This window comes from Triturus cristatus, chromosome 7, assembly GCF_964204655.1.
Source record: "Triturus cristatus chromosome 7, aTriCri1.1, whole genome shotgun sequence".
In the NCBI taxonomy this organism is placed as follows: Eukaryota; Metazoa; Chordata; class Amphibia; order Caudata; family Salamandridae; genus Triturus; species Triturus cristatus.
In genome coordinates, this window is record NC_140590.1 from 273152551 (window position 1) to 273178642 (window position 26092).

The 26092-nt window shown below is 45.7% G+C and overlaps 1 protein-coding gene across 2 annotated transcripts in view; it reads right to left on the reverse strand.

The window, feature by feature from the left end:
• The window catches only part of POLD1 (DNA polymerase delta 1, catalytic subunit), a 509877-nt gene that overhangs the window by 344288 nt on the left and 139497 nt on the right, over positions 1-26092 (reverse strand). For both annotated transcript variants that reach the window (XM_085616214.1, XM_085616215.1), the window contains exons 11-15: positions 24214-24354; positions 7058-7168; positions 5227-5418; positions 4607-4695; positions 3834-3950 (exon numbers count right to left, since the gene is read on the reverse strand). In XM_085616214.1, the coding sequence (XP_085472340.1) occupies positions 3834-3950; positions 4607-4695; positions 5227-5418; positions 7058-7168; positions 24214-24354 (650 nt within the window). The remainder of the gene's footprint in view (positions 1-3833; positions 3951-4606; positions 4696-5226; positions 5419-7057; positions 7169-24213; positions 24355-26092) is intronic.

Below are 26092 nucleotides of genomic sequence, written 5' to 3' on the forward strand. Positions count from 1 at the left end.
TACCAGTATAGATGACCTGTGAATCCTACACTTTGTAGTCCCCTTTACCTTATGTACTATTTTCTACTTACTGATTTACACACGTATGATTCATTGTCTCTGTATGTGTGTGATGTAGAGTGCTCCGACACCCTACATTGGTATGAGACGTGCTATCAAACATATGTTGAAAAATGTCAATTTATGGCACAACATGCTGGTAGCACGGAAGGTAGACGACACCCCATGAGCAGGCAATGGTGCCATAGTATGTGATGGCAGAGTACAAGAAGTGGGGCTTTACCAACCAGAGCGAAGACCGGAAGGAACCGAAGCAGGCTATATGGACTCTGGAGCTATACAAAGGACGTCGTGTAGGGTAGCAGAGCAGCCCGGAGGGACAAAACTGTAAGAGGGCAGCAGCCGGAAAAGGGCACCAGGGAGCCGGACGCTTTAGGAAGGGCTGAAGAAGTAGACTGGGGCAGGACCCACGGACAGTGTATGAAGAAGAGAGCCTACACGAACCCATCGGGTAGGAGCACCTAGGGGAGCCAGATCCGGAGGGAAAACGTTGACACAATGAAAACGTGACCCAACCAGAGTCCCCGGCAAGACGGAGTCGGAGAAAAACGAGGCACAACCCTGGTAAAAGTGAGGCCAGAGGTAAAGGTCCCTGAATCGAAGGAGGAAAAGACACCCCTCTGAGAGTGTACAGCATAAACCCTATGCAAAGCTGAGAATCCCCCATACGGAAAAAACAGGAATAAAGGACACTGCTGTACGTTAAGCAGCCACCAAAAGCCGGGCATAAGGTACGTAAGAAAGGCAACCTCTGCTAACCCAGTAGCTTGGAGGACCCGAAGGTGCAGGTGCACCAAAAAGGAACAACAAGAAGCAGGCCGCATAGCGGCAATAAGAAACAGGCTGCATAGCGGTAAACAGGGTGCTGGTAGCCGAAGAACCGCCACAACCAGGCTATGCACCCAACGTGCGAGATAGACAGTTGCCGGTATGGGACCCAAACCGGATCCTGATGCCATACAGACAGACCAACCCAACTTGCAAGAAGGCAAGTCATACGAGGAATCCTGTAGAAAGAGGCAAGTGACTTCGAGCAGGACCTCTGCTCAGTGACTCCATAGGAACGTACCAAGACAACGGTTGAACCGAATGTCATCAAATACCCCACATAGGGTAAGGCAAACCAGTATGGGTGTCCTCTTGGGTAAGCACATAGTCAGAGGACTGAAAAGAAAGGAAGCAGCCAGCCGGCTGCGCCGAACAAACTGAGATAAGGCTAACCTGCCGTGAACAGTAACCAGCCCCGAAACACAAGCTGAGCATCACAGTGGGTCTGGAAAATAACGCCGAGAACACGGCCAGAAGAGTTACAGCAGGCCGGACAAAATACGGGAGCCCGCCGAATCTGCATGGCAGTCAAAAAGATCCACTCCATTAAATGGAAGAACCCTGAGGGCATCCAGAATATGATATGGGAAGCGACTGTCGCGCAGCTAAGCATGGCGACGTAAAGCCAGAGTGCGAGCCAGGACCCGTCCCAAAGAGACAGTTGCGTCCAGGGAAGACAGAAGGGAAAATTGCGCCATGCATCTTCCATGCAGAAGAATGCGGAGCAATTCTGCACGTGACCCTTCCGGAATAGAGGGGAGAATGACAGCAACTGAGTCCCAAAGAGCGGCAGATGCGCGTGCAAACACACAGGCTGTATTTAAAGCCCGGAGGCCTGCATTAGCGGAGGCGAAAAGCCTGCGGCCACAGTCATCCAGCCACCGAGACTCTCTTGTGGGAGGTAACAATGGTAAAGAGTGTGAATAGTGCAAATCAAAAGCTTCCTGAACAACTAGGCTTGAGCACGCGGGTGAAGAGACAGACAAAGAGGGTCACCTGGTGCCGGGCGGTGCCTACGGGCAATAGCCCGATCAACCGGGTCACCCAAAGAAGGTTTGGACTAAGTGCCAATCAGGGTGTCACATAGCTAGTCCCCGAAGGGCAGCAAAGGTTCTACCTCAACAGGCTCCAAATGGAGCAGATCCAATAAAGGATCAGAAAGCATAGGCACCATAGGGGGTTGTAGGCCAAGCACAGCAGCCGCCCCTGAATAGCGCGCGCGAGGCAGCACTAGACTCAGTCGCCATCCGAGTAGGAGATAACAAATGGTCAGTAGGAGACGGTTGAAGGCTAAGTCTACCACTGGACATGAGGAGTGGCGAAGGCAGAGACTGATCAGAAGGCTAGGCTACAGAAAGAACTTGCACCCTGGCCTCTTGATCAGGAGAGTCCAGGGAAGCCCTAGGATCCAGAGGAGGAGGAGTAGATGGGAGCACCGGCGTTAACAGACGCCGTGGGGGAGACGTACAGCCGCCCGAGGAGTCGGGGGGGAGGGGATCATCCGCCAAGGGAAGCCGGCTCAACGCCGGAACCGAAGTCGAACGGTGCCGTAGTGGAGTCGCCAGGACGCCGACAACCTCCCCAGAGAGAGTACAAGGCGTCGGGCATGCAGCAGTACCTGGTGCCGAGGTCGGCGGCGCCGAGGCCCTCGCCGCTGGCGCCGAGGCTGGTGTCGCCGAGGCCGGCTTTGTCGGTGCAGGGAGCCGTACAGGGCTATGCACTGAACAACGGGGAGGCCCATGCTCTGGCCCTGGGCTTGTCGGCATCGCGTCGTCTCAGGAATCGGAGTCGACGCACACAGCCGGTGCCGGGGAAACATCCGAAGACGATGACCCGGCCACAGTGCCTGCTACCTCTGTGGGGACCGAAGACGCACCAGGGAGGGGGGGCGACTGAAACAAGCCTGGAGTGCCTTAGAATAGGCCTCCATTCGGGCACGTGTTGCCCCAACACCCGGAAAGGGTGGATACAGAGGACGCCGTACGCCTTTAATCGGCTCGCTGAGAGAGGAATGGCCGGTAGCAGCACGGGTAGAAGAAGAGCGCCGTAAGCGATGCCTGTGCTTACGCTTACCTGGTGTGACACGGCGGTCGCGGGAGCGACCTCGGGAACGAGCCAGATCCCGAGAAGAAGAACGGCGACCGGAGGGAGCTGGACCGGACAGCTGTGCGGCCAGCAGTTTCATGCACCACTCCCTCAAGGACTTTGGCTTCATACATTGGCATGCATCACAGTCCTTGGAGTCGTGGTGTACACCGAGGCACTACAAACATATGCGGTACGGGTCAGTGCCGGACATCTGACGTGCACAAGCTTCACAAGCCTTGAAGCCTGAAGGCAATGTACACTGTTCCACCCCCCGACACACACGGTGTTGAGAGGGCCCAAAAACCAGGGCAAGGAACTGCTGGTTTCCCAGGATCCGTGTTCGAACGTGGAAAAGAAGAAAACTGACATCAGCGCGCCGGGAGGGACATATATAGCTCCACTGATGTCATGTCAGGGGATAACGTCAGGGCGGAGCTGCTGCAGGAAAGGTTTTCCGGATCCAGTCTGACGCCTGGGGATATTCTAAGTTAAGGAATCTGCGGCTAGACGTCCCTATCAGATTCCCAAATAAGCTTCATGGTACCTCGAACAGTCAGCAGACAAGAAAGGAACATTCACAAACGCATTGCTTAGTATGTTTTCCTGTGTGTCTGAAGCATTTCTCCTTGGACAGCTACCATAATCTTAAACTACCATGATTTCGGTTATCACCATTTACTCCTGGTTATATGACTAAACGCAGAAACTATACCAATGAAGTCTCTTTTAACCCTCTACCCACATTTCTTAGGTTTTTAACATTTGTATCTCTGTACCACCATGAACGGAGAAGAGTTCAAAGAACCTGCTTAGAGCTACAACTACAGTGAGGCAAAATACATGCACTAGACACTTACCCCAACTTCTCAACTGCACCCGATTGCAGCAGAGTGGTGTAGCACAGGTTGTGAGCCATCATAATTGACGGGTACAGAGAGGAGAAATCCAGTGTGGCGATGGGGACATCATAATACCTGTCAAAACAAGTGTCATTAGCCTTTTATCTGGCAGGATAAGGGAAGGAGCAGACTAGAAGGCACAGTGCAATGCCAGTAGGGCCATATTCACAAAGGAGATTGCAAAGGCAAATCATCAATCAACCACTAGGAAAATTCAAACAGGATATCATAAAATGAGTCAAACATCTGGGGGCCTCACGAGATGCAGGTCCAGTAATGGAATCTTGAGGAACTGGGAAAACACACATGGGCTCCCCGAAGCCATATGGAAACATGCAGAAATACCCACACAGAGCATAATACCAGATGTATCCCCCTCCCCAAGCTCTATAGGGCAAATGCTCATGCTTGACAGAAATACATGTGAGGCCCAATAGGTCATCTGGAAAGGCATAGGGAGTCCTCAGACACCAGGCATCCAGTAACTGCATTTAAGTCACTGAGTTAGCAGAAAAGCCTAACAAGATCTCAAGTAACTGGGAACCTTCCCCTCCATATGAGGATTTCAGTCGGCCTCACACCTTCACTCCAGTGCACACAGCAATGTCTGGAGGAACCTTCACATTGCAGTAAAGTTCAGTATTAGGCAAACCCTAAAAACCATAGGTGCAGCAGCACACTGTTAGGGTACCTGGCATTGAAACTGTAGAGATTATAAGTGTAATCCTCACCCTTTCACAGGCTCGATGACCGTAGCTCCAGTGTAATCTTCACCGCTTTGGGGCTTAATTACCGGCATCACTAGGTCCTGCTTCACTGCCTGTAAGCACAGAAACGAGGCAGTGAAATCAATTTCCTCACCTGCCTGATGGAGAATTAGGCAACCATGGTTTCCGTAGTATCCCACCTCCTCAGATCCCCATCCCACAGTCTCTCATCTGTTCTATCACTGGTTCCGTCATCTGTGCCCCTCCTCTTCCTTCTGCCCTAATCCTGATCATTACTCCACCATTATCCTACCAGTTTACCAATTCCATTTCTCTTACCTCAGTCCCAGACGCTCGCTCAGCACCCCCTCCTCCATCCAGGAACCACAACCAACACACACATGACCCAACTTCCTTTGCTGACCCCATCCACTAATTTTTCACAATCATCCTCCCAATTCATCCTTTTATAGCTCCCTAATTTGCTTCCCCTTCGAAACTCACCTAATCTTCTTAATTCTAACCCATTCTCACTCCTACCTCCTTTCTACCTTTCATCAACAAAGTCTCTGACAGTCCTGCCCAGCATCTAGCTTTGCTATTTTGTCACCTCTCCTTTGTCCTCATTCTTCTCACATACTCACCTGTCTCAATAGCTGAGACACCACCTTGATCTGCTGCCCCCTGGACAGCAAGTAGCTGAGAGGGACCCCAGTCACTCTGGCCATCTCCATGTAGTTAATGACGCACATAAGCTTCTCCAGCAGTCGCAAGGGCAGGTAGGCATCCTTGAGGCAGTACACAGCCAGCCGCCGGCGTGTCTGCTCATTGCCATTCTGCAAGGAGCCAAGACAACCTCAGTCAGGGAGATAATCGAAGCCAACCATGCAGTCAACACAGACAAAGAACCTGAAAACATCTGCCATCCAGATCTCTTTAAATATAATTATAGCCTTCCAATCCCTGACAACACATCCCCGTTGAGAGTGCTGCGACCACTGATCTATCATCTGGCTGTAGACCTTCCTAATATAAGCAAGTCTTTCCACCCCCTTCATGCAATTGTGCCTCTGCACAATTACACCTGACAGGACCCCTCCGTCCCACTCTGCCTTCCCAATATAAGCATAAACACAATAATTTCTGCTAGCAACACAACACGCACCTCTACCTGTGGCCCACATAAAGGCCTGCTGATGCCCGTTAATATAGACCAAACTTCCAGTTTCATATGTATGTGCCTGCTCTCAATGAATCAAGCCTCATAAACACAGTGCCAGAAAATGTTTTTACAGCTGTGCCCCTCACAAAGAACGAAGGCCTACAAACCCATAGGCAGTACCTTTTAATGATGGCTGAAAAGGAAACTGACATCCTAATAGCTACAACTAATATGGAATATTGTGAGCAGGTGTAAGAGGTACAGGATAAAGACTGACCAGCTACAAGGGGGGAAAGGAAGTGCTAACAGTACAGGCTTCACAGATCTAAGATGGCAATAAGTGTTAGAATTTAATTTATTGGAGTTTTCAAACACTAAAACAATTGCCAGGCACCTAGGATTAGGTCAGTCTACAGTGTTGGGTATAACATGCGGCTGATTTTCAAACTTTTGCCAAGAACCATCGAAGCATCACAGGCAATCTAACAGGATTGAGGATCTCAATAGAGGCTTGCGCGCCAGAAGGCGCAGGCCAAGTGTCTGAATAAGTTTACTTCCTATTGGATGTTTAAAAGCACAGAAAAAGCCCAACCCCCAGAAATAGACTTCCACCGAGTAATGTTTTTAAAATTATAACTTCCATATTTTGATTATTGGAAATATTTTTAAACTGGTATATAGTTAGTGCATTTCCAGGTGCCTTAACTTAGTTCACTGTCCTCACATCCGGACTCTTAGAAATGCCATCATCCACTCGGTCTTTCATTTAGGAAGAAAAAAGAACAAATATGGAGGACAGTGCCAGACATCTGATCCATGAGTTTTCTTGTTGTGAAAGAAAGTTACTTCCTCCCATAATTTTAGACACAATGTATTTGAACTTTACAAAAATTGTATTACCTTCCAAAATGAGGGTCATGACATTTCAGGTTTCATCCCCCAAATTTGAAGGACTACTAAGCAGTGAGATGTTCAATGGCAAGGATTAGACAAGTAGATATGGGAGCCTGTAAAAATCAATTAAAGGCTGGGTGAATGTGTATAGGTGTAAGTGGTGAGCTTGCTTCATATCTCAGGCAACTCGCAATCTGGATCAGGCAGCAGGCAATTTCTTTTCGGGGGCCGTCGGGAGTGAGGTAGGGGACCTAAACACAGTGCGGTCTTCAGCTGCATGGATGCGAAAACGATCATACTCTGTACTGAGGCAGCTATTACTAACATTTCCCTCCTATGTCGACACTGTGCGCACAAATCTGTGCCCATCCCTCTCCACCAGCGTGCTCAGGTATCATTAACATCAGCGGCGGAAATACCTGTAGATCTGTTATGATGGAGTGTTGCACGTCTTCCTTTTGCTCCTGTAGGAAGTGGTAGCTCACTGCATTTAGCGTGTATGAGCGCAGCTTGTAATCCCGCAGCAGAACCTGAGAGAAGAGAGAAACAAAGAAGTGATTGAAAAGATTAGGGTAAAAATGTAGAAGAGGAGAACAAGAGCTGCAAGACTAAAGAGAAAAGGAGATTGCAAAGTAGCTAATTATAGAGAATGATATAGTGACAGAAGAAAGACAAATGGGATAGAGAAAAAGGAGGAGAGTGAGCGCGAGGATAGGATGAAGAGAAAGTGAGGGACCTATGATGGTACAGAGTCGAAAAGAACAAGTTACTTTCCTTCGGCAATGCTCTTTCTGGTGGCTACCACTATGGAAGGGCCTCCTGTCACAGCAGCAAGGCAGAGACCTCCAACCGACCCTGTGGTATCTTCCCCCTTTGATCTGCCGCCTGAGGTGTTGGATGCCACTCCATGAAATCAATCTACGTTGGGTGCCTGGACATGATTTCACACTGGTGTGAGACCTGGAACATGGACTCCTCACAGGCAATGCTGTTGGGAGTGCTTTTGTTTGAATGGTCTTTAGCCCAACATGGTAATGCACTGGTGTAGGAAACTGGGTTTCTGTTGCAGTAACCCCCCACCCCCTTTCCCAGATTTCTGATGCACTTTGACTTGATGTGCCCTGGGTCCCTGCCAATCAGGTTCCCAGGGCCTGTGTTATTTCCCAAAACTGTACCTTTGTACCCCCAATTGGCACTTCTCTGGCCACATGTAAGTCTCTTCTAAATGCTACCATGGGTACCAAGGGCACTGTGACCAGGGAAGGTATTGTGCCACCCTTAGAGGCCCTGTACCTTAACACACACACACACTGCCATTGCAGGCTGCATGTTTTGGTGCAGAGAAAAGCAAAGAGTCGACATGGCATACATACCTGTGTTCCATGCCTGCAACCCACTGCCTATGGTATAGGTAAGACACCACTCTAGCTGGGTGCACTATTCCACTGGTGAGGGTACAGTTGCATGAGCACTGTACCCCTACAGTGTCTAAGTCCATTCTTAAACAGTGTAAGTGCAGTAAAGCCATAAAAGAGTATATGGTCTGGGAGTTTGTCATTACGAACTCCACAGCACCATAATGGCTTCACTGAATTCTGGGAAGTTTGGTATCAAACTTCTCAGCATAATAAACCCACACTGATGCCAGTGTGAGATTTATTATACAATGCACTCAGAGGGCATCTTAGAGATTCCCCCTGAAAAACGACCAGCCTCTAGTGGGTTCCCTGACTGGTAAACACCAGCCTGCCACCACAAGACATGTTTCTGGACCCCTGAGGTGGGAGCCTTTGCTCCCTGAGCCCAGAAACAAAACCTTTCCAGGGCGAGGTGAAGCCCACACTTCAGTACCAGCCATCTTGCAGAAGGCAGGCACTCTACTATCAGGATTACAGATTGTGCCCACTCCACCACGTGGGGTGAGCACACCAAGGGTGTAGTCACCCTAAGGTCAGTAGCCCACTGGCTACTGACCTCGAGACTCCTAAAACGCCCCCTAAATTCAGTATTTAGGGGACGCACTGAACCAAGAAGGCATATTTCCGCAACCTACGAAGAAGGAGGAGGAAAGAAGACGCCCAGCAATGTGGACTGCAGAAAATAACTGACTTGGCCCAGCCCTACTGGCCCGTCTGCAGTTTCCAGAGATCCTGCGCCAAAGGTCACCTTGTCCTGCAGCCAGTGACCTCCAGAACCCCTGAGAGGATTGACGGCCTTCAACAAAGACCGGATCTCCTGTGAACAGCAGCTCTGTTCAACAGAAACACCAAAGAAAGACTCCGAACCGCTGAGGACAAAGAAACCAGACGCCTGGAACAACCACTGCACCCGACGCCTACAGCCCGAATCAGAGTGGCCCACCGGTCCCAGCAAGGTCCCCCAACGCTCCAAAGTCCAAGTCCATTGTGGGTTGACCCTTCCATAACTCCCAGACATCGCCTGCAGCCTGTACACAGAGGAACCCCCCCCCCCCCCCTGCACCCAGCTGCCCTGAAGAAGAGGTCCGGCGGTGCATCTACGTCCGCACTCCAACCCTTCAACCTACCTGCCCAGCTGTTGGTTTCCCCCGGAAGACTTCCTGGACTGAGCCTGCAGCCAAAATCCCAAACTGGCAACTTCCATTGAAAACAGGACACCCGATGCCAAAACAGCACCCAGCACCCGCTCCCCGTGCCGCTGTGGGTGCACCTTGGGTGCTAAATCGGATCCTCCTTTACCCTGAACCTAAGTCCAGTAGCTTTGCTCCCACAACGTTGTGGCCTGCTTGTGAGTAGCCACCAACCGGAGGCCCCCTATCCCCCATTGTATAACATTGGGCCTCAGCACTCTGCACTCAGCCGCCTTAGGGCCACTGAGGGTGCTTTGAGAGTGCATCCTCGACCCTGGGGGAACCCTGGTTCTAACCCCACAAAACCAACTCCCAAACTTAAGTACTTACCGTTAAGTCGATAACATGGTTTTCTCCTGAGGAAATATGAATTTTGTGATCAGTTATGTCCCCTATCGTAGACCCCAACGGCTCCATGTGCATGCTATAAGTACATGTATGTTCCCTCCTGCTCCAGTTCTGAAGACGCAAACATATGTGCGTCCACCGTCAACATGTCCTCTTTCAGATCCGCCATGAATGGGTCAGATATTCCATTCCTAAGTATGAAAGGCCACCGACTTTATGTGGTTCACTTTCCACATTTCACAGATTCAGGCGAGTAGGCCCGAATTCTGTCATCAAGCCTTTTCCTGCCTTCTGCCTCTGAAAGCTCCAGTCTGAGCCTGCATCTGCGACCATGAACTTTGTCTTACTCCTTGCGCGGCTAACGGTGCCTGATCCAGCCTGTCGCCTGCCAAAAACTGTATTTCACCTTCAAGATTATCTCCTTCGCTCCTCATCCGATGCATTCCTGTCTAGCAGTTTAGGTAAACATTCCTCCAGCTACCGTGCAAAGGGCCAGGCCTCGCTGTCCTCATGCAAGTAATTCATAGCCCCGTTACCATGGAATATTCCTACCCCCTCGCATCTAGTGTAGACACTTAGACGCTTGTACACGCACTAACAGTCAGTATAGTCAGTATAGAATAAGATTCTATCCTAAGAGACCTTTCCTTTTGGATAACACAGTTCTTTAAACATAGGATATTAGATATGATTTGGAATTAGGTTGACATAACCCCAGACTTCTGTCTCCACATGTAGAGCTAAATGTCAAGTCCCCTTCACCCTCTAGTTGCACGTCAATCACACGTCATGCGGCTGCGTGCGCATCTCTGCCACATATTTCTGCTGACATTGCAGGATTCTTCTATGGATCCACCCACTTGTGACATCATGTTTAAATGACGTATTTTAGTTACACCCATGTTTAGTTACGTATGTACAGTTTATCTGAGTTATCAGCTGTCATGCCTCTTGCATCTGTTTCACTGTAATGCATTTTCTATAAAACCGCTTAACTGTCAATAATATATGCGTCCTTCCTTCCTGAACTTTCGTGGTGATGGAACAGAAGGCCCACAATTCGAATTGTCTTCCTTTGTATAGGAATAAAGCAATTTTAAACCTCTAATACCACGGATTCTGCCTCTTATATTTACTGAGTTATTCTTGATAGATTTTACCGCATAAAAAATAGTACCGGTAACGAAATATTTACCACATAAATTGGCGCCCGAACAGGGACACTTTCTCATCTCACGCGCCGGCGGTGCGTTGCAGGCCCGGTCTCCTGCCACAGCTGAACGGACAAAAACGCGTACCCGCAGGATTTCCTGTATCTCCCTCCGGCCAAGCGGGGACGACTGAGGCTGCGATCAACACCCAGACGAGGCGGTGAGAAGTGCGAAGTATCCCGACCAGAGCCTAGCTGAGAGAGCAAGATCCGAGGTATACAGAGTCCCGCCAGGTTCCGAAGTTCCGAGTCCAGTCGAGTCGAGTCCAGTCCGGTCCAGTTTCAGTTCCGTTCCGAGGCCTTCCGTTCCGAGCTACCCGGTGAGTACCATTATCGGGGAGGCATTTTACGTGCACATAGTCTGTGCCGGTCAAGACGGGTTTGGGTACACAAATCCGGTCTGCACTGTTTTAGCAGTGTATCTGTACTGTTTAGCAGTATATATAGTAATATAGTATGTCTTGCATATAAATAAGTATCATCTAGTGTCAGTATAATGTCAATAACTAGTTTTTTATTAGTTATCATTGTTCGTTAAAACTGTTAAACGTTAAATGTTTTAAATACGTTCTATACATTGTGGTGTGAATGACTGTTCATTATTGTGTTTTCTTGTATAAAGTGTGTTCTAGAAACAAGATCTAAAGATGCCGCTCTTTTCGAAACTAAGACAGATCAAAACTAGAAAAGGTGTACTCGAAGAAGCCGTTCCCATTCCACCTAGGGATACTCCAGGATACTTTATGTATCATAAGCATGGTCGAGATGCCGTATTATTTCTTGATTTATGGGTGGACTACACCAAAGAATTACCAGAGAGTCAGAGATGGCCCGCAGCGGGGACCTGGGATGCAGATTGCATCATGAGAGTAGAAGAAGAATTATGGAAAAAGAAAGCCAGACAGTCACAGAAAGATGCTATTGAATTATGGCGTAAAGAATCATACAGACGTACAGAAAAAGCACACAGACAGGAAGAGAAAGGTAGAGAGAATTCAAATAAAACTCGAGAAAATCTATTACTTGAGGAAGGTACTCGAGTAAACTCAGAACAAGTAGATAGACAAAGAAACGCCCTTATGAATGGTATGTATCCACTTCTGGCCGAAGGGTTACCTAAGTCTACTCAGGAAATACCAAAAGACTTGCCACCTCCATTGTTTCCGATAAAAGCACATCCCAAATCACATCCCAAAACAGCAAGGGACGTTTTTCTTTCCTCCTATTTAGATGACGCTGCTCCCGAATATGCTAATGCCATACCACACACACCGCTTGCCGATGGTGTTCAACACCAAGAGCATCCGTCTGTATCCCCGCGATTACAAACTCCTACACAAGTTCCAACAGACCCGTCCGTTTCTACAGTTTTTCCCGCATCCACAATCTCAATCCTACACCCAACGAATCCTTTCGTGCCTAGCACCTCAGACGGTGCTACAGGAGGTACGACAGACATGTTTGCCACTCCGCCGCGAAATAAACAGACTCTTAGAGATTTAGCCCTCCAACGTACGCCCAAACTAGCAACTCCCGACATGCTTAAGGAACTTCTAGTAGATTGTAGATATGATCCTGTGCCCGGTAAACGGGACGAAATGCTGCTGTCATCATTGCGTATTCGACGAGCTGCAATATATTTAACGAAGCTACCAGGAATGACTACACATTTAGAAAGTATGTATCACTTTGTCCAGTCAGGGCGAAGTCCTAAAAGTATTAGCAGAGCCATGGAGTACCAGAAAGCGGAGGTACAGGGACAATTGTTACGTTTCCTCATAAACTGTGTAATCAGAAATCAAGACCGGCCTGGGGTAAATCCGGAAGAAATGCAAAAACTTGTCACTTGGGGCCGGAATATATCAGAAGGGAGACATGATAAACAGTTATGTATAGTAGCTATGTACCGAAAGATCCGCAAAGAAGTAGAACGAATACACGAAGAAAGATTAGAGGTAGACGTCGCTGACCTAAACAGAGAAGAGGAGGAGCAAGAGTCAGAGCAAGTAGAAACGATAGCTTATGTAAGTAGAGGAAAACCCCATAATAATACCAGAGGTTTTAATGATCCGGTACGTCCAATACGTCCAGAATATAATAGACATTTTCCAAACCCTATGTTAAATACAAAATCCCCATAACACTTATTCCAAGCCGCTGATAAATTACTCCGAGATCGAAGGGGGTACCATATGCTCGATTCCATGGACGAACAAGAATTAGCCAGATCAGCAGTACAATGGGCTGACAGTCCCGGCGAATACAATGATGACGTACTTGCACACACGTTTCTGAATCTAGATCCATATGAACAGCGTTTAGCTAGTATATACATGATTCAACACCTCCTTATATTATATAAAAGCCAACACTCCGATCCAGGACCCTTACCTGACATATTGACAGAACTACTCACGAACATATGGAAAGGGTCAGGTACTGATTTGATTAAAGAAATACTAGAATCCCGAAACCAATATTTAAATTTCGTATGCCCAGAACACGTTCCAGTTCCCATCATGGGAAGAAAAATGTATCACATAGATAGACAGAACCCGTTACGCGAAGTGCACCCAATCAGGGGTGCCGGTGATAATTTTACACGCGTGTTTGTGTATACGCCTATAACTAAACTAGAATTATTAGAAATGAAGAAAGTAGTACCCAGCCATGACAAGGACCCAGCAGGTTTCCACCGTGAGATAAAAGACATGTTACTCATGGGAGAGTATACCTACCCCGATATTATGAAAATATTAAAAGTCCTATTACCCGCCGGTGTTTATGAAAAACTCAAAGAAAAAGAATGGGAGGTGGGAGACCAAAAGATAGATTGGACAGCATTAGAAAACGAAGAAAAGGCCCGAGCTGCAGGAGCAGGGCTTGGGGAAAAGACTACAGCACTAGCAGGATTACTAATACAGGTACTGCCACGTTTATTAACTACGAAAAAGGAAGACTGGGGTGCAATCTCAGCCTGTAAACAAAAGCCAGACAAAGATACTAGTGATTTCTATTCCCGATTTGAAAAATGTTTTGGTATAAATAGTGGCATAAAAGCCAGTAGTGAGTCATACCCACATCTGTTTGTGACAAAATTAGTTGAAAATTCTCTGCTACAAGTTAAGAATAGAGTATTGAAATTCGAAAGTACCTGGCAAGGTAATACCCCATCACAGATGTTACAGATGTTACAATATCATCACAATAGAATTAGAGAAGAACAAGAACACGAACAAAGACGTATGAAAGATACAAAAATGAAAATGCTTGTTGCACAGTCAGTTCCAGCCGATAGTCATCAAAAGGGTGATTCCGCAGGCCCTGCGAAAGGGACATGCAACTACTGTAAACAACCAGGTCATTATATACACGATTGTCCAGTACTGAAACATAATATTGCTACAGGTAGAACACATGAGAGACCACGTCCACCTAGACAGGATCAGAATCAACAACAAATACCTCAGCATGCACAACCTAGGTTAGCTCCGCAACAGCTAGCTCCGCAACAGCTAGCTCCGCAACAGGCAGCTCCACAACAAATTGTAGCACCACCACAAGCGCAGCCTATTGCTGCAACACAAGCAACGACCCAACAGATGTATCAGTATGCACAAGCAGATTATCCCGATTATCAGCGATACACATGAAATAGCCTAGAGAGGGAAGTTGGCTTACCCCTTATTGAGGTTCCTGTAGACCAAGAGGGACCTTATGTACATAGTGAACTATTAGGGGAAGACAGAAAGTTTTTACTTGATACAGGGGAAAGCAGAACAACTATAAGACGTAGTGAAGTTCCAGGGGCACCCCTCTCAGGCTCACAGAATATTTCCCTTGGATTCTCAGGAAAACCTATAATTAATGATGTAACACAACCTCTTCCACTTACGATTGGTCCATTGACACGTACTACAGATTTATTGCTTACTAAATCATGTCCAGAAAACTTGTTAGGCATAAAAACATTGAAAGCTCTAGGAGCTATAATATGTTGTTCTCCGGAAGGAGTACGACTATTTTTACGTGACTTTAAAGGTCACTACGTATCCAGAGACATGGATCACCGACTGCAGAATTTACCTACACATTTATGGGCACAAGGCCCCACTGATGTTGGTTGCATGAATATTACACCATATCGAGTTACACTGAAATCAGGAATAGTATTACCACGAATGCGACAATACAAGTTACCCCCCGATGCTGCTGTGGCTTTACTGCAAATCATTGACGAGCTCATTGCACAAGGAGTGGTTGTCGAAACTGACTCCAATATATGTAATTCTCCGATAATTCCGATTCTTAAAAGAACGGATCCAAAAGCTCCACCAGTATATCGATTAGTTATTGATCTGCACAAATTAAATAAATGTATTGTGCCACAATACCCCGTGGTCCCAGATATCTCTTCATTACTCACAGCTATTGACTCAGAAGCAACGTTCTTCACTGTAATTGATCTCAAGAATGCTTTCTTTAGTGTCCCAATTGATCCGGAAAGTCAATATTTATTCGGATTTAGTTTAAATGGACAAAGTTTTAAATTCACACGCGCACCTCAAGGATTTACAGAAAGCCCCAGCATCTATAGCCAAGCACTGAAACGAGAACTTGACAGTATCCACATGCCAGTTAACACTGCCTTGCTTCAATATGTCGATGATCTGCTGATCACCGCCCGAAGCGAACATGAATGTGAAAAAGCGTCACTGACGGTTTTAAAATTTTTGGCTGACAAGGGGCACAAGGTGTCCCCTTCTAAGCTGCAATTCTGTGTCCAGCGAGTTGTTTACCTTGGGCACTCGCTGTCCAAGGAGGGAAGGCAGCTTACATCCGACCGCATCCAGTTAATCGCTAACATGTCACCACCCAAGACACAAAAGGAGGTACGGGCTTTTATAGGCCTCACTTCATACTGTAGGCAGTGGATCCCTCAATATGCATTTCTAGCAAAATCACTCATCCAGTTGACAACACAGGAGGCAGCCACATCGACTGTCCTCCCTTGGACTCAAGAACATACACACGCCTTTGAAAGCTTAAAGAAAGCTTTATGCCAAGCACCTGTCCTAGCAACACCATGTTACAGCAAACAGTTTACACTCTTTGTTACAGAACGCGAAGGTACTGCCTTGTCAGTACTCACTCAGGAACAAGCAGGATCACACAAACCATGTGCTTATTTCTCTAGTACATTAGATCCAGTAGCTCAGGCTCTTCCTGCGTGCCTGAAATCGGTGGCAGCAACAGCTTTAGCAATCAGACAAAGCGATGCCATAGTGTTAGGACATCAATTGACAGTACAAGTACCACACGCAGTAGAGGTTCTCTTGAACCGCACACAGACACAACACTTGACTATAGCGAGACTCACCGGTTACGAACTGACATTGTTTCAGCCACACATAGAAATCAGACGTTGTAATACGTTAAATCCTGCCACACTGTTACCAGTGAGCGGAACAGATCCATTGGCACATGATTGTGTTGAAGTTATCACTATCACGACGAAACCCAGACAAGACTTGACAGATATCCCTTTGTCAGATCCAGACTTGACATTGTATGTAGATGGGTCATGTATGAGAGCAAGTACAGGAGAGTTAGTGGCCGCTTACGCAGTCACAACAGACACTGAAGTCATTGAAACAAATCGTATTAACACTTTGTCAGCTCAAGCAGCAGAGCTCATCGCTCTGACACAAGCCTGTATCCAAGCCAAAAATAAGAAAGTCAACATATACACAGATTCACGTTATGCCTTCGGAGTCGTCCATGACTTCGGCGTACTGTGGCGAGAGAGAGGTTATTTAACTTCTCACGGTGCCCACATCCAGCACGGACCCCTCATTCAAGCCCTATTAGATGCGATTCATCTACCTACTGAAATATCGATTATGAAATGCAAAGCCCATACAAAAGTTACCGATATCATTTCTCAGGGTAATGACCTAGCTGACAGAACAGCTAAACAGACTGCTCAGAATCAGACTCTCACAATTGACGCGACAAAGACAATAGTCCCGACACTAACACATTGCATGACAGTTAAGGATCCCGCCCTTGATGTAATTGACATACAGACACATGCTACACCAGAAGAAATAAAGAAATGGACTGAATTAGGAGGGATCCAAACAGATCAGGGATGGATGACGAAGGAAAAATCTATATGGTTTCTTCCCGACTCAATGGTCCAAGTCATCATTAACACTATACATAGTCCAGCACACCTAGGAGAGAAAGCAATGCTAGACAGCATTCAACACATTTGGTTCAACAAACACTTGCGAGCCGCAGCTAAACAAAAAGTTCGTACCTGTATGATATGTTGTCAGTTTAATCCAGGTAAAAGCATCCCCGTAGAGCAGGGTGGATTTCAAACTCCTAATCATGCTTTTGAAGTCCTCCAGATGGATTATATCCAGATGGAACGATGTCGAGGATTCAAATATGTTCTCGTAGTTGTCTATTGCTCTTTCCCGTTGGACAGAAGCATACCCGGTTTCAGATTACACTGCCCCGACTACTGCCAAACAGTTAGTTCGAGAATTCTTCCCACGGTACAGTTTACCACGTGTTGTCTACTCAGATAACGGCCAGCCGTTCTCATCCGAACTAATGAAACACGTTTCCCTTCTATTAGGCTATCAATGGAAATTTCACTGTGTCCGACATCCCGAGGCAGCAGGTCTCGTAGAACGCCATAATCAAACTTTAAAAATTAGATTGTCCAAAATATGTAGAGAAAAAGGAGTCGATTGGATAGTAGCCTTACCAGTTGCGCTCTTTTACATGAGAATGGTAGCACATTCTCGAACAGGGCTATCCCCGTATGAGGTGATCTTCGGTAGACCACCAAATATGTGGGGGGACGCCTATACCTCGTAAAATCACTGACGTTGACTGTAATATGCTGACAGATTACCTGGCTTCCTTGATGTCTGCACTACAATCTTGTCGTTCACAGGTATCCGCAGCTTTTCCCGATAATACTGAGGTGAAGCCCCATGACGTGGTTCCTGGGGATCTGGTGCTGGTCAGGAACTTTGACCGGAAGACCCAACTGGATCCTAGGTGGAAGTCACCGAAGTTAGTTTTACTCACCACAAGGACAGCCGTGAAAATCGAGGGAAGAAAAGGATGGTTGCACTCGAGTCATATCAAGAAATTTTATGGACTACCATCCAATATAGAGACTAAACCCTGTATTTCCTCAAAGACAGACTCAAAGCTCCCCTTGGTTGAGCAATCGAACTCAGAAATCTATAAACTAAAATTGAGGTCTAATAAGTCAGACAATTTGATTGTTTAAGTCCTCTCCAAGGTGAATCGGTTGAATTTGTCTCTGACATGTATCCTCTAGACCGGAATAGAGAAAGGAATCAGCGAAAGCAGCTGAAAAAGCATGCGTATTGTAAATCACTTCGTAGTCACTGTACAGTAACATTATTAATTTTGTTTTTTCTAAGTCTTCTGATTATTATTTTTAGCATACTATTGCACATGTATTACCCTATTCTTAAACGTGCTTACAATATAACTGCAGAACATTCTTTTAGTGAATTTCCTCCGCATGAGTTGTCCTATAGATTTGCGCTGCGCAACAACACATTCATTAGTATGCTACATCATTCCCATCAAACCAGCAATGCCACAAATTGTTGGATATGTGGCCGACTCCCTCCCTATCAGAACTATAAGGGAGTCTTGCCCCTCTTTCCCTATCCGTTCACACACAATGGCTCCTGTGGAGCATGGTTTAGTTTGATTAATACCCTAGATTCAAATTCCGCAGTTTATCAAGACAACTGGGTATGGGGAAACCTGAACCTAGTTTTGCTTAAAGTCTGCTACCCTAACAAGGAGGGACTTCCCAAAAGAACAGGAACTGATCTAGAAAATGAAGTATATGGATTAGGTAATTTTACACTTAACCTCATGATCCTGAACGTTGAATCTGAAGCTACACCTATCTTGCCCGCCATGTCAGTATTCCCAGTAAAAGGGGAATTATGTATCAGAAAGAATGGTTCCATACACATGGGCCACAGTAAATGCACCACTGTAATAAAATTCAGTGATCAAGGCAAGTCTACATTTAGAGCTTCCCATCATTCCTACTTCATATGTGGCCAGACCGCATATATATGTCTACCTTTAGATTGGGATGGTACCTGTTACATAGCATTCCTTCTACCACCTGTTTTCCTAGCTCCTCCTGATTATCATAGAAATACTCATTTAGTACACAATAGACAACAGAGAGATCTCCCAATTGTCGATTACACTGAAACAGCATGGGAGAAATACACAGATTTCAATAAAGGTTTCTTTCCCTATATAGGTACAGTCACTAATAGTAAGCTGATACGTAGATTAACCAGAACCCTTGAAGCAGTAGTGAACGAAACTATTTCCGCCTTAGGCAATTTAACAGAAGAGCAGTCTGCTATGCGGATTGTTGTGCTTCAAAATCGTCTTGTCCTTGACGTCATCCTGGCCGATAGGGGCGGAGCTTGTAGGGTCATCGGATCAAGTTGTTGCATTTTCATACCAGAAAATTCACCGTCAGTATATAAAGCCATAACCCGCCTTCATAAGATTGTAAGCCAGATACACCAGAGTCCAGGCACCTGGACTTGGTCCGGTTGGTTCTGGGGCGTGTTGTCAGCCTGGGGATGGAGAATATTATCCTTCCTAGGTATTGGCTTTCTCATACTATTCAGTTGCTGCTTATGTCTACAATGTGGGCCAGCGATTTGTGGTCTGTGTGCCACCTCGTGTATCCCACATCCAAGTTTTCGTTCGAGATCCCGGAAGAAGAAAGAAGAACAAATGATGCTATATGAACAGATCGATGGATTGATGAAGATCGATATCTCCTAAGGGTCCGAAGGGGACAAGGAGGGAATGAGGAAATATGAATTTTGTGATCAGTTATGTCCCCTATCGTAGACCCCAACGGCTCCATGTGCATGCTATAAGTACATGTATGTTCCCTCCTGCTCCAGTTCTGAAGACGCAAACATATGTGCGTCCACCGTCAACATGTCCTCTTTCAGATCCGCCATGAATGGGTCAGATATTCCATTCCTAAGTATGAAAGGCCACCGACTTTATGTGGTTCACTTTCCACATTTCACAGATTCAGGCGAGTAGGCCCGAATTCTGTCATCAAGCCTTTTCCTGCCTTCTGCCTCTGAAAGCTCCAGTCTGAGCCTGCATCTGCGACCATGAACTTTGTCTTACTCCTTGCGCGGCTAACGGTGCCTGATCCAGCCTGTCGCCTGCCAAAAACTGTATTTCACCTTCAAGATTATCTCCTTCGCTCCTCATCCGATGCATTCCTGTCTAGCAGTTTAGGTAAACATTCCTCCAGCTACCGTGCAAAGGGCCAGGCCTCGCTGTCCTCATGCAAGTAATTCATAGCCCCGTTACCATGGAATATTCCTACCCCCTCGCATCTAGTGTAGACACTTAGACGCTTGTACACGCACTAACAGTCAGTATAGTCAGTATAGAATAAGATTCTATCCTAAGAGACCTTTCCTTTTGGATAACACAGTTCTTTAAACATAGGATATTAGATATGATTTGGAATTAGGTTGACATAACCCCAGACTTCTGTCTCCACATGTAGAGCTAAATGTCAAGTCCCCTTCACCCTCTAGTTGCACGTCAATCACACGTCATGCGGCTGCGTGCGCATCTCTGCCACATATTTCTGCTGACATTGCAGGATTCTTCTATGGATCCACCCACTTGTGACATCATGTTTAAATGACGTATTTTAGTTACACCCATGTTTAGTTACGTAAGTACAGTTTATCTGAGTTATCAGCTGTCACGCCTCTTGCATCTGTTTCACTGTAATGCATTTTCTATAAAACCGCTTAACTGTCAATAATATATGCGTCCTTCCTTCCTGAACTTTCGTGGTGATGGAACAGAAGGCCCACAATTCGAATTGTCTTCCTTTGTATAGGAATAAAGCAATTTTAAACCTCTAATACCACGGATTCTGCCTCTTATATTTACTGAGTTATTCTTGATAGATTTTACCGCATAAAAAATAGTACCGGTAACGAAATATTTACCACACTCCCATGGGACTGCATTGACTGCTTTCTTGTGAAAATTGTTCTCTTGTGAAAATTGTTCGAAGTGTGGAGTTGGTAGGTATGAAACTCTAAGAAACTGCAAATATACACGAAAAACTGATTTACTTACCTTTTCTCTACGAAATGACCCCGTGTAATATCTAGGCATATCCCACTGAGTAGAAAAAGTAACTTAAAAAGTAATCTGAAAAGTATCTGAAAAGTAATTGAAAAGTAATTTAAACTGATTTACAAACACATGACTTACCTGTAACCAATCCAATTGCATTCAACTGTATGTAACTGCATTATTCTTGCAAAGTGTTATTATACTTACCTGTACCAGGCCTGGCTTGGTTCTAGAAAATAAAATACAAATCAAATAATATTTTTATACAACCAAATTGGTCTTAGTTCAGTCTTTGAGTGTGGGAAATCATTTCTTGCCTGGGTGTGTACAATAAATGCTTAACACTACCCTCTGATTAAGCCTTACTGCTCACCCACACTACCACAAATCGAGAATAAGTTATTATCTATTTTTACCTCTGCCTACCTTTGGGGTACCACAGGACTCCGTGCACACCATACCTTACTTTGGTATAATATATACAGAGTCAGCTTCCTACAACTGGGCACCGTCAAAGGTTACTATTCGACCCTTATGGCCATTCTATGTTTGCTGGACCAACCATCCTCGTTTAAATCACCTGTTGTGATGCAGTTTATTTAAGGGTTGACTGACATACGTTCCCTCTCAGACCATTTGTGATGTCACAGTGGGACCTTTAACATTTCTCATGTGTACGCCTTCTCGAGACTATACATTGCTGCTCAACCAGCCTCCTCACCTTCAAGACTGTTTTCCTCAAGGCTTTTACGCTAGCCTAGAGTATGAGTGAACTACAGACCATGTGAATGCATTCTTCCTTGATCATGTTTTTCCCTGACAAATTGGTGTTGAGGATTCGAGCAGCCTTCTTACCAAAACTCATGACCCCTCCCCATATTAGGCAATCCATCACTCGACCAACGCTCAGTGGTCTCCTTAACTCCTCAGAAGACAATGAGAGGCTTCATTAGTTAGACCCCAAAAGTGCTTTAAGTTTATACATAGTAATAAGGACCAATGAGTGGACAATCAACTTTTTGTGGGGTTCTCAAGAGCAAAGAAATAGGCGGTGGTGGAATAAAGGAAATGTCGAGGTGGATAGTCCAGTGCATGAAAATCTGCCACACACTGACCAAGTCCAGCCCCATAAAGTCTGAGAACCCACCACACCAGGGCCAATGTTGGTACTACTGCACTGGCACAGGGTTGCTAATTCTTCAAATCTACCAAGCTGCGAGCTGGGTATCAGTGCATACATTCATGAAGGACTACTGTTTTGAGAGTCTGATCCGGCAGAAAGGACACTCCACCGTCTCAGGTCTGCAACACACCATAAACCCTCTACTTTCACGCGGTATTGCTTTGTATCTATTCTAAGGTGAAAAATCTGTGGTTAGAAGTATCCATCAGAAGTGCAAGTTACTTATCTTCGGCAATGCTTTTTGTATTTGATACCCTGACAGCAGAATCCTCACTGCCCTCCCACCTTCTTCTTCTGTTGAGTGGCTTCTATTTTTAAAAAGGTCCTAAGCTGGTGATCAGCACACTATTACCAACAATTATTTATGCTCTGCGTCGGAATGTGTAGAAAGGGAAAAGGCAAGATACTGACGTCAGAGCACATGGGTGGGTCGGTGACTTCGGGGCTGTTTGGAGTAGCGCAGAGCAGCAAGGCACTGCTACAAAACATCTACACACCCAGTCTGGTGCCTAAGAGATATTCTTAGGTGAGGAATCTCTGGAGAGACAATGCATCAGAAATGAAAAATATGGAAAAATGGAGAGGTAGTGTGAGTAAGAGCAGTTGAATGGAGAAGCATGAGAGACATAGGTGGCTCTGATGATTACCTCAGTAACGCAGCACACTAGTGACTTACCTTATGCAAACTCCCCACCTTAGAAAAGGTCAGTGGGAATAGACCAGCTGCATGGAAGAAGAGGAAGTTATATTCAGGTCAGAGAGCCCAGAATGCTACAATTCTTCAGCTCCAAACGTTGCAAGAGGATTTTGATATACAACTCTTAACAGTAGGTGCTAAACTCACCTAGCAGCATACGTGGGTTCAGGGATGTATGTGCAAAGTGAGACATCTTCTACCCTGCTTAGACAAAGTATACTGGGTGCATGACCGTGACTTTCTGCAGCAATGAAGCTTCAGCAATGAGTCTGCTTCATACCCTATCTAAGGATCTGCTTTTACTCTCTGTAGCCTCACTTTTCAGTGACTCTGGGATAAATGATCCTTGTTTGTTACAGTCGCCACTTTATGCGTCAATAAAGGCTTTTTAAAATAATCAAATGTACTATAAAATGGTTTAACAAAACGTAATCTTGCAGCTTGCTCATCAACCGACTCAACATTGGAGAGGAGCCATGAGTCTACCTGGCTGATGCTATCCTCTTTGTTTCGAGGGTAATCGCAAACAAAGCTGGATTCAAGGCATGGATGCCACCAATAAACAGCACAACAGAGGTCTTTTTGAGAGCTTCACTTACAAGAACAGAAAGGGAGAAAGATTAGGGTGCTTGTAAGGGGAGTGAAAAGCAACAGCTAGGTCTGTGGCTGGTAACCTGACTTTACAAGTATTTAGCAAATAGGTTCCAAGTTCTGAGATTTTACACAAAGCTTAGCTTGCCTTCCTTAGTTTAGGTCCAGCTTCAGGATATCACAATGTTACACACAAGCATCCCAGGAGGAAAATGAATTCTGCACCAAACAACAACAGGGCCAATCAACTAGGAATCGAATAAAACAAGCTATGTGCCAGGTTTCTCCTCATATAAAGCCTTTTGTTAAATTATGCTGTGTTGATTCTTTTGGTCCCTTTAACTTCTGCTTGCGTTCTAACTATTCTTTTCTCCTTAACAACTGCACTAGTCTGGAAACAGCATTCATTTGTACATAATTATACTGCCCAAAACACTTATTGCTATTCACCCTTAAGACTCACATTTTAGCCAGCTAAGACAATTAAGCTGTATTATCTCTCTGGTGGTAATAAGTTGATATCGGGCATATTGGTGCAATCAAAAGGTCGGATTTTAGTACTCTCGGGTTACAGTACTGGCCACGACCTTTGACAGTCAGCCCCTAGTTCTCTGTAGGTCAGAAGCAGCCCTCGTAGAGGGATAGAGCAACAGCAGGTCAGTGAACTAAGCAAATCATTATCATTATCATGTGTAGTACCTGCAGGAGGTCGAACTGCACACGGCCCTCAGTGTTTATTACTTTATTCTCCCGACGCCCCATCTGCTTGGACTGGAAGGCAGAGTCACGGATCACTGACTTCATGGACCGAATTCGCCCCAGATAGGGGAATGTGAAGACCTGCAAAGACAGGAGCCAAGAGAGCTGGTAAGACATGCACACTGACAACCAACAAGAGGCACATGGCACCACCAGCACACCTGGCAGAACTGGCATGCTAAACCGAAAACACATAGCTCAGCATGTTAACCAACACATCACTGTAAGACAGAAAGGACACATAGTAAAATGAGCTTATCACCACCTAACAACCCTAGTGCACACACCCTAAATCCATCAAAACATCATACAATGCACAGCTAGTGAATACTAGCAGGCTCATCCCCAAACTTTGGAACACGCTCCCCCATAGAATTAAGATGGTTACACTATGAATTACAGTTCAGAAACAGGCTAAAAGCATGGCTATATGCTCCCCTTGTGTTTCTCCACTGATACCGAAGCAACACTATCTCTTAGCCAGCGCTGGGAAGCCTACGGGTATTCACCACGGAGGACGAAGTAATTTAAGTTCCTTAGCCACAAAGAAAGGATATAACGAAGACTATGTGCCACGTCAAATCACCATTCGAGGCGTGTACAGCCTGGAAAGTGATTTAAAAGGAGGACACGCCAGCCTGATACAACCGGAGCAGGAAGCGGTCCACGATTACTTTGAAAAGAAAGAATTTTGTTGCCAGCAGAAACACAGATCGGCTGATCTAGTGTTGAAATTTAGCTTGATGGTCCTGAGGAGAACACCGCTAATCGCGTTTGGGTGTTCAAAACGCGTCGACCTATTTGTGACCAATAGAGTGTTTACATCTATGCAAATTGTTTTAAATTCTGTGTAAGGTTTTTTAAATTAATGCACCTTTGGTCTTGTGTTCAAAAAGTGTTAAAAAAATTGTTCATGCTATTTGTTAAATGTTTGTACGTTCTAGTGAGTATGGTAGTGAGGCTGCTGGAATGAGTTTGGTGCGATTGTAGAATTGAACAGAAATGAAGCAGTGAGTGTGAAAAACAGTTACAGTTGGTGGTATGGGAGATCTGTTGATATGTGTTTTTCTAAAGAAATTTTGGTATGTGGATACATTTTAATACCTTTCAATAATCCATAGAAATGACTATGTGGATAAATACATTTTGATTGATTCAAAAAAAGACAAAAGGTCTTGTGGTCACATTGTTTGACGTCAATGTGGGACGTATAGAAAAGAAAAGAGTTTATCAGTACTGGCATTTTGTTGTTCATAGGCAATAACACACGGCACAGTTCCAGGCAACACCAGCACACACTGCCCTTCATTCCAACATGAGACACAGGGCACCTAGACTCAACATCAGAAAACATGTCAAATCTACCCACATCCATTGTCAGCTAACAGCAACACACACTACAGTATCAGCAGGACTACAAAATCAGCAAACAGCACCTACCTCCCCTTCTACCAGCAAAGTCACACAACGTTCATTTTGGCAGCCCGGGCAGCCATCTGCCCGAGAGAGAGTACTAGTACCCACCTCCTCTCTAATCAGCAGTGACAATCAAGTCCCAGTCGCAAGAGCTAATATTCATGGTCCCTTCAGCCAACACTAGCAACCTCCTCTGCTCCAGCCACGCAAACACAACCATCAACAGAACACCCAACAATCAGCCACGTAACAGTTGCATAAACACCTGTAACAACTAACTGCCAGCCTACACCAAGAAACATATCTCATTCTGTCATTATTCATCACTTTCCCAGCCTACACCTACCCCTCCCCACATTTTGTCTTCAGGAGCAAATACCACAACTATGGTGTACATGAGGAC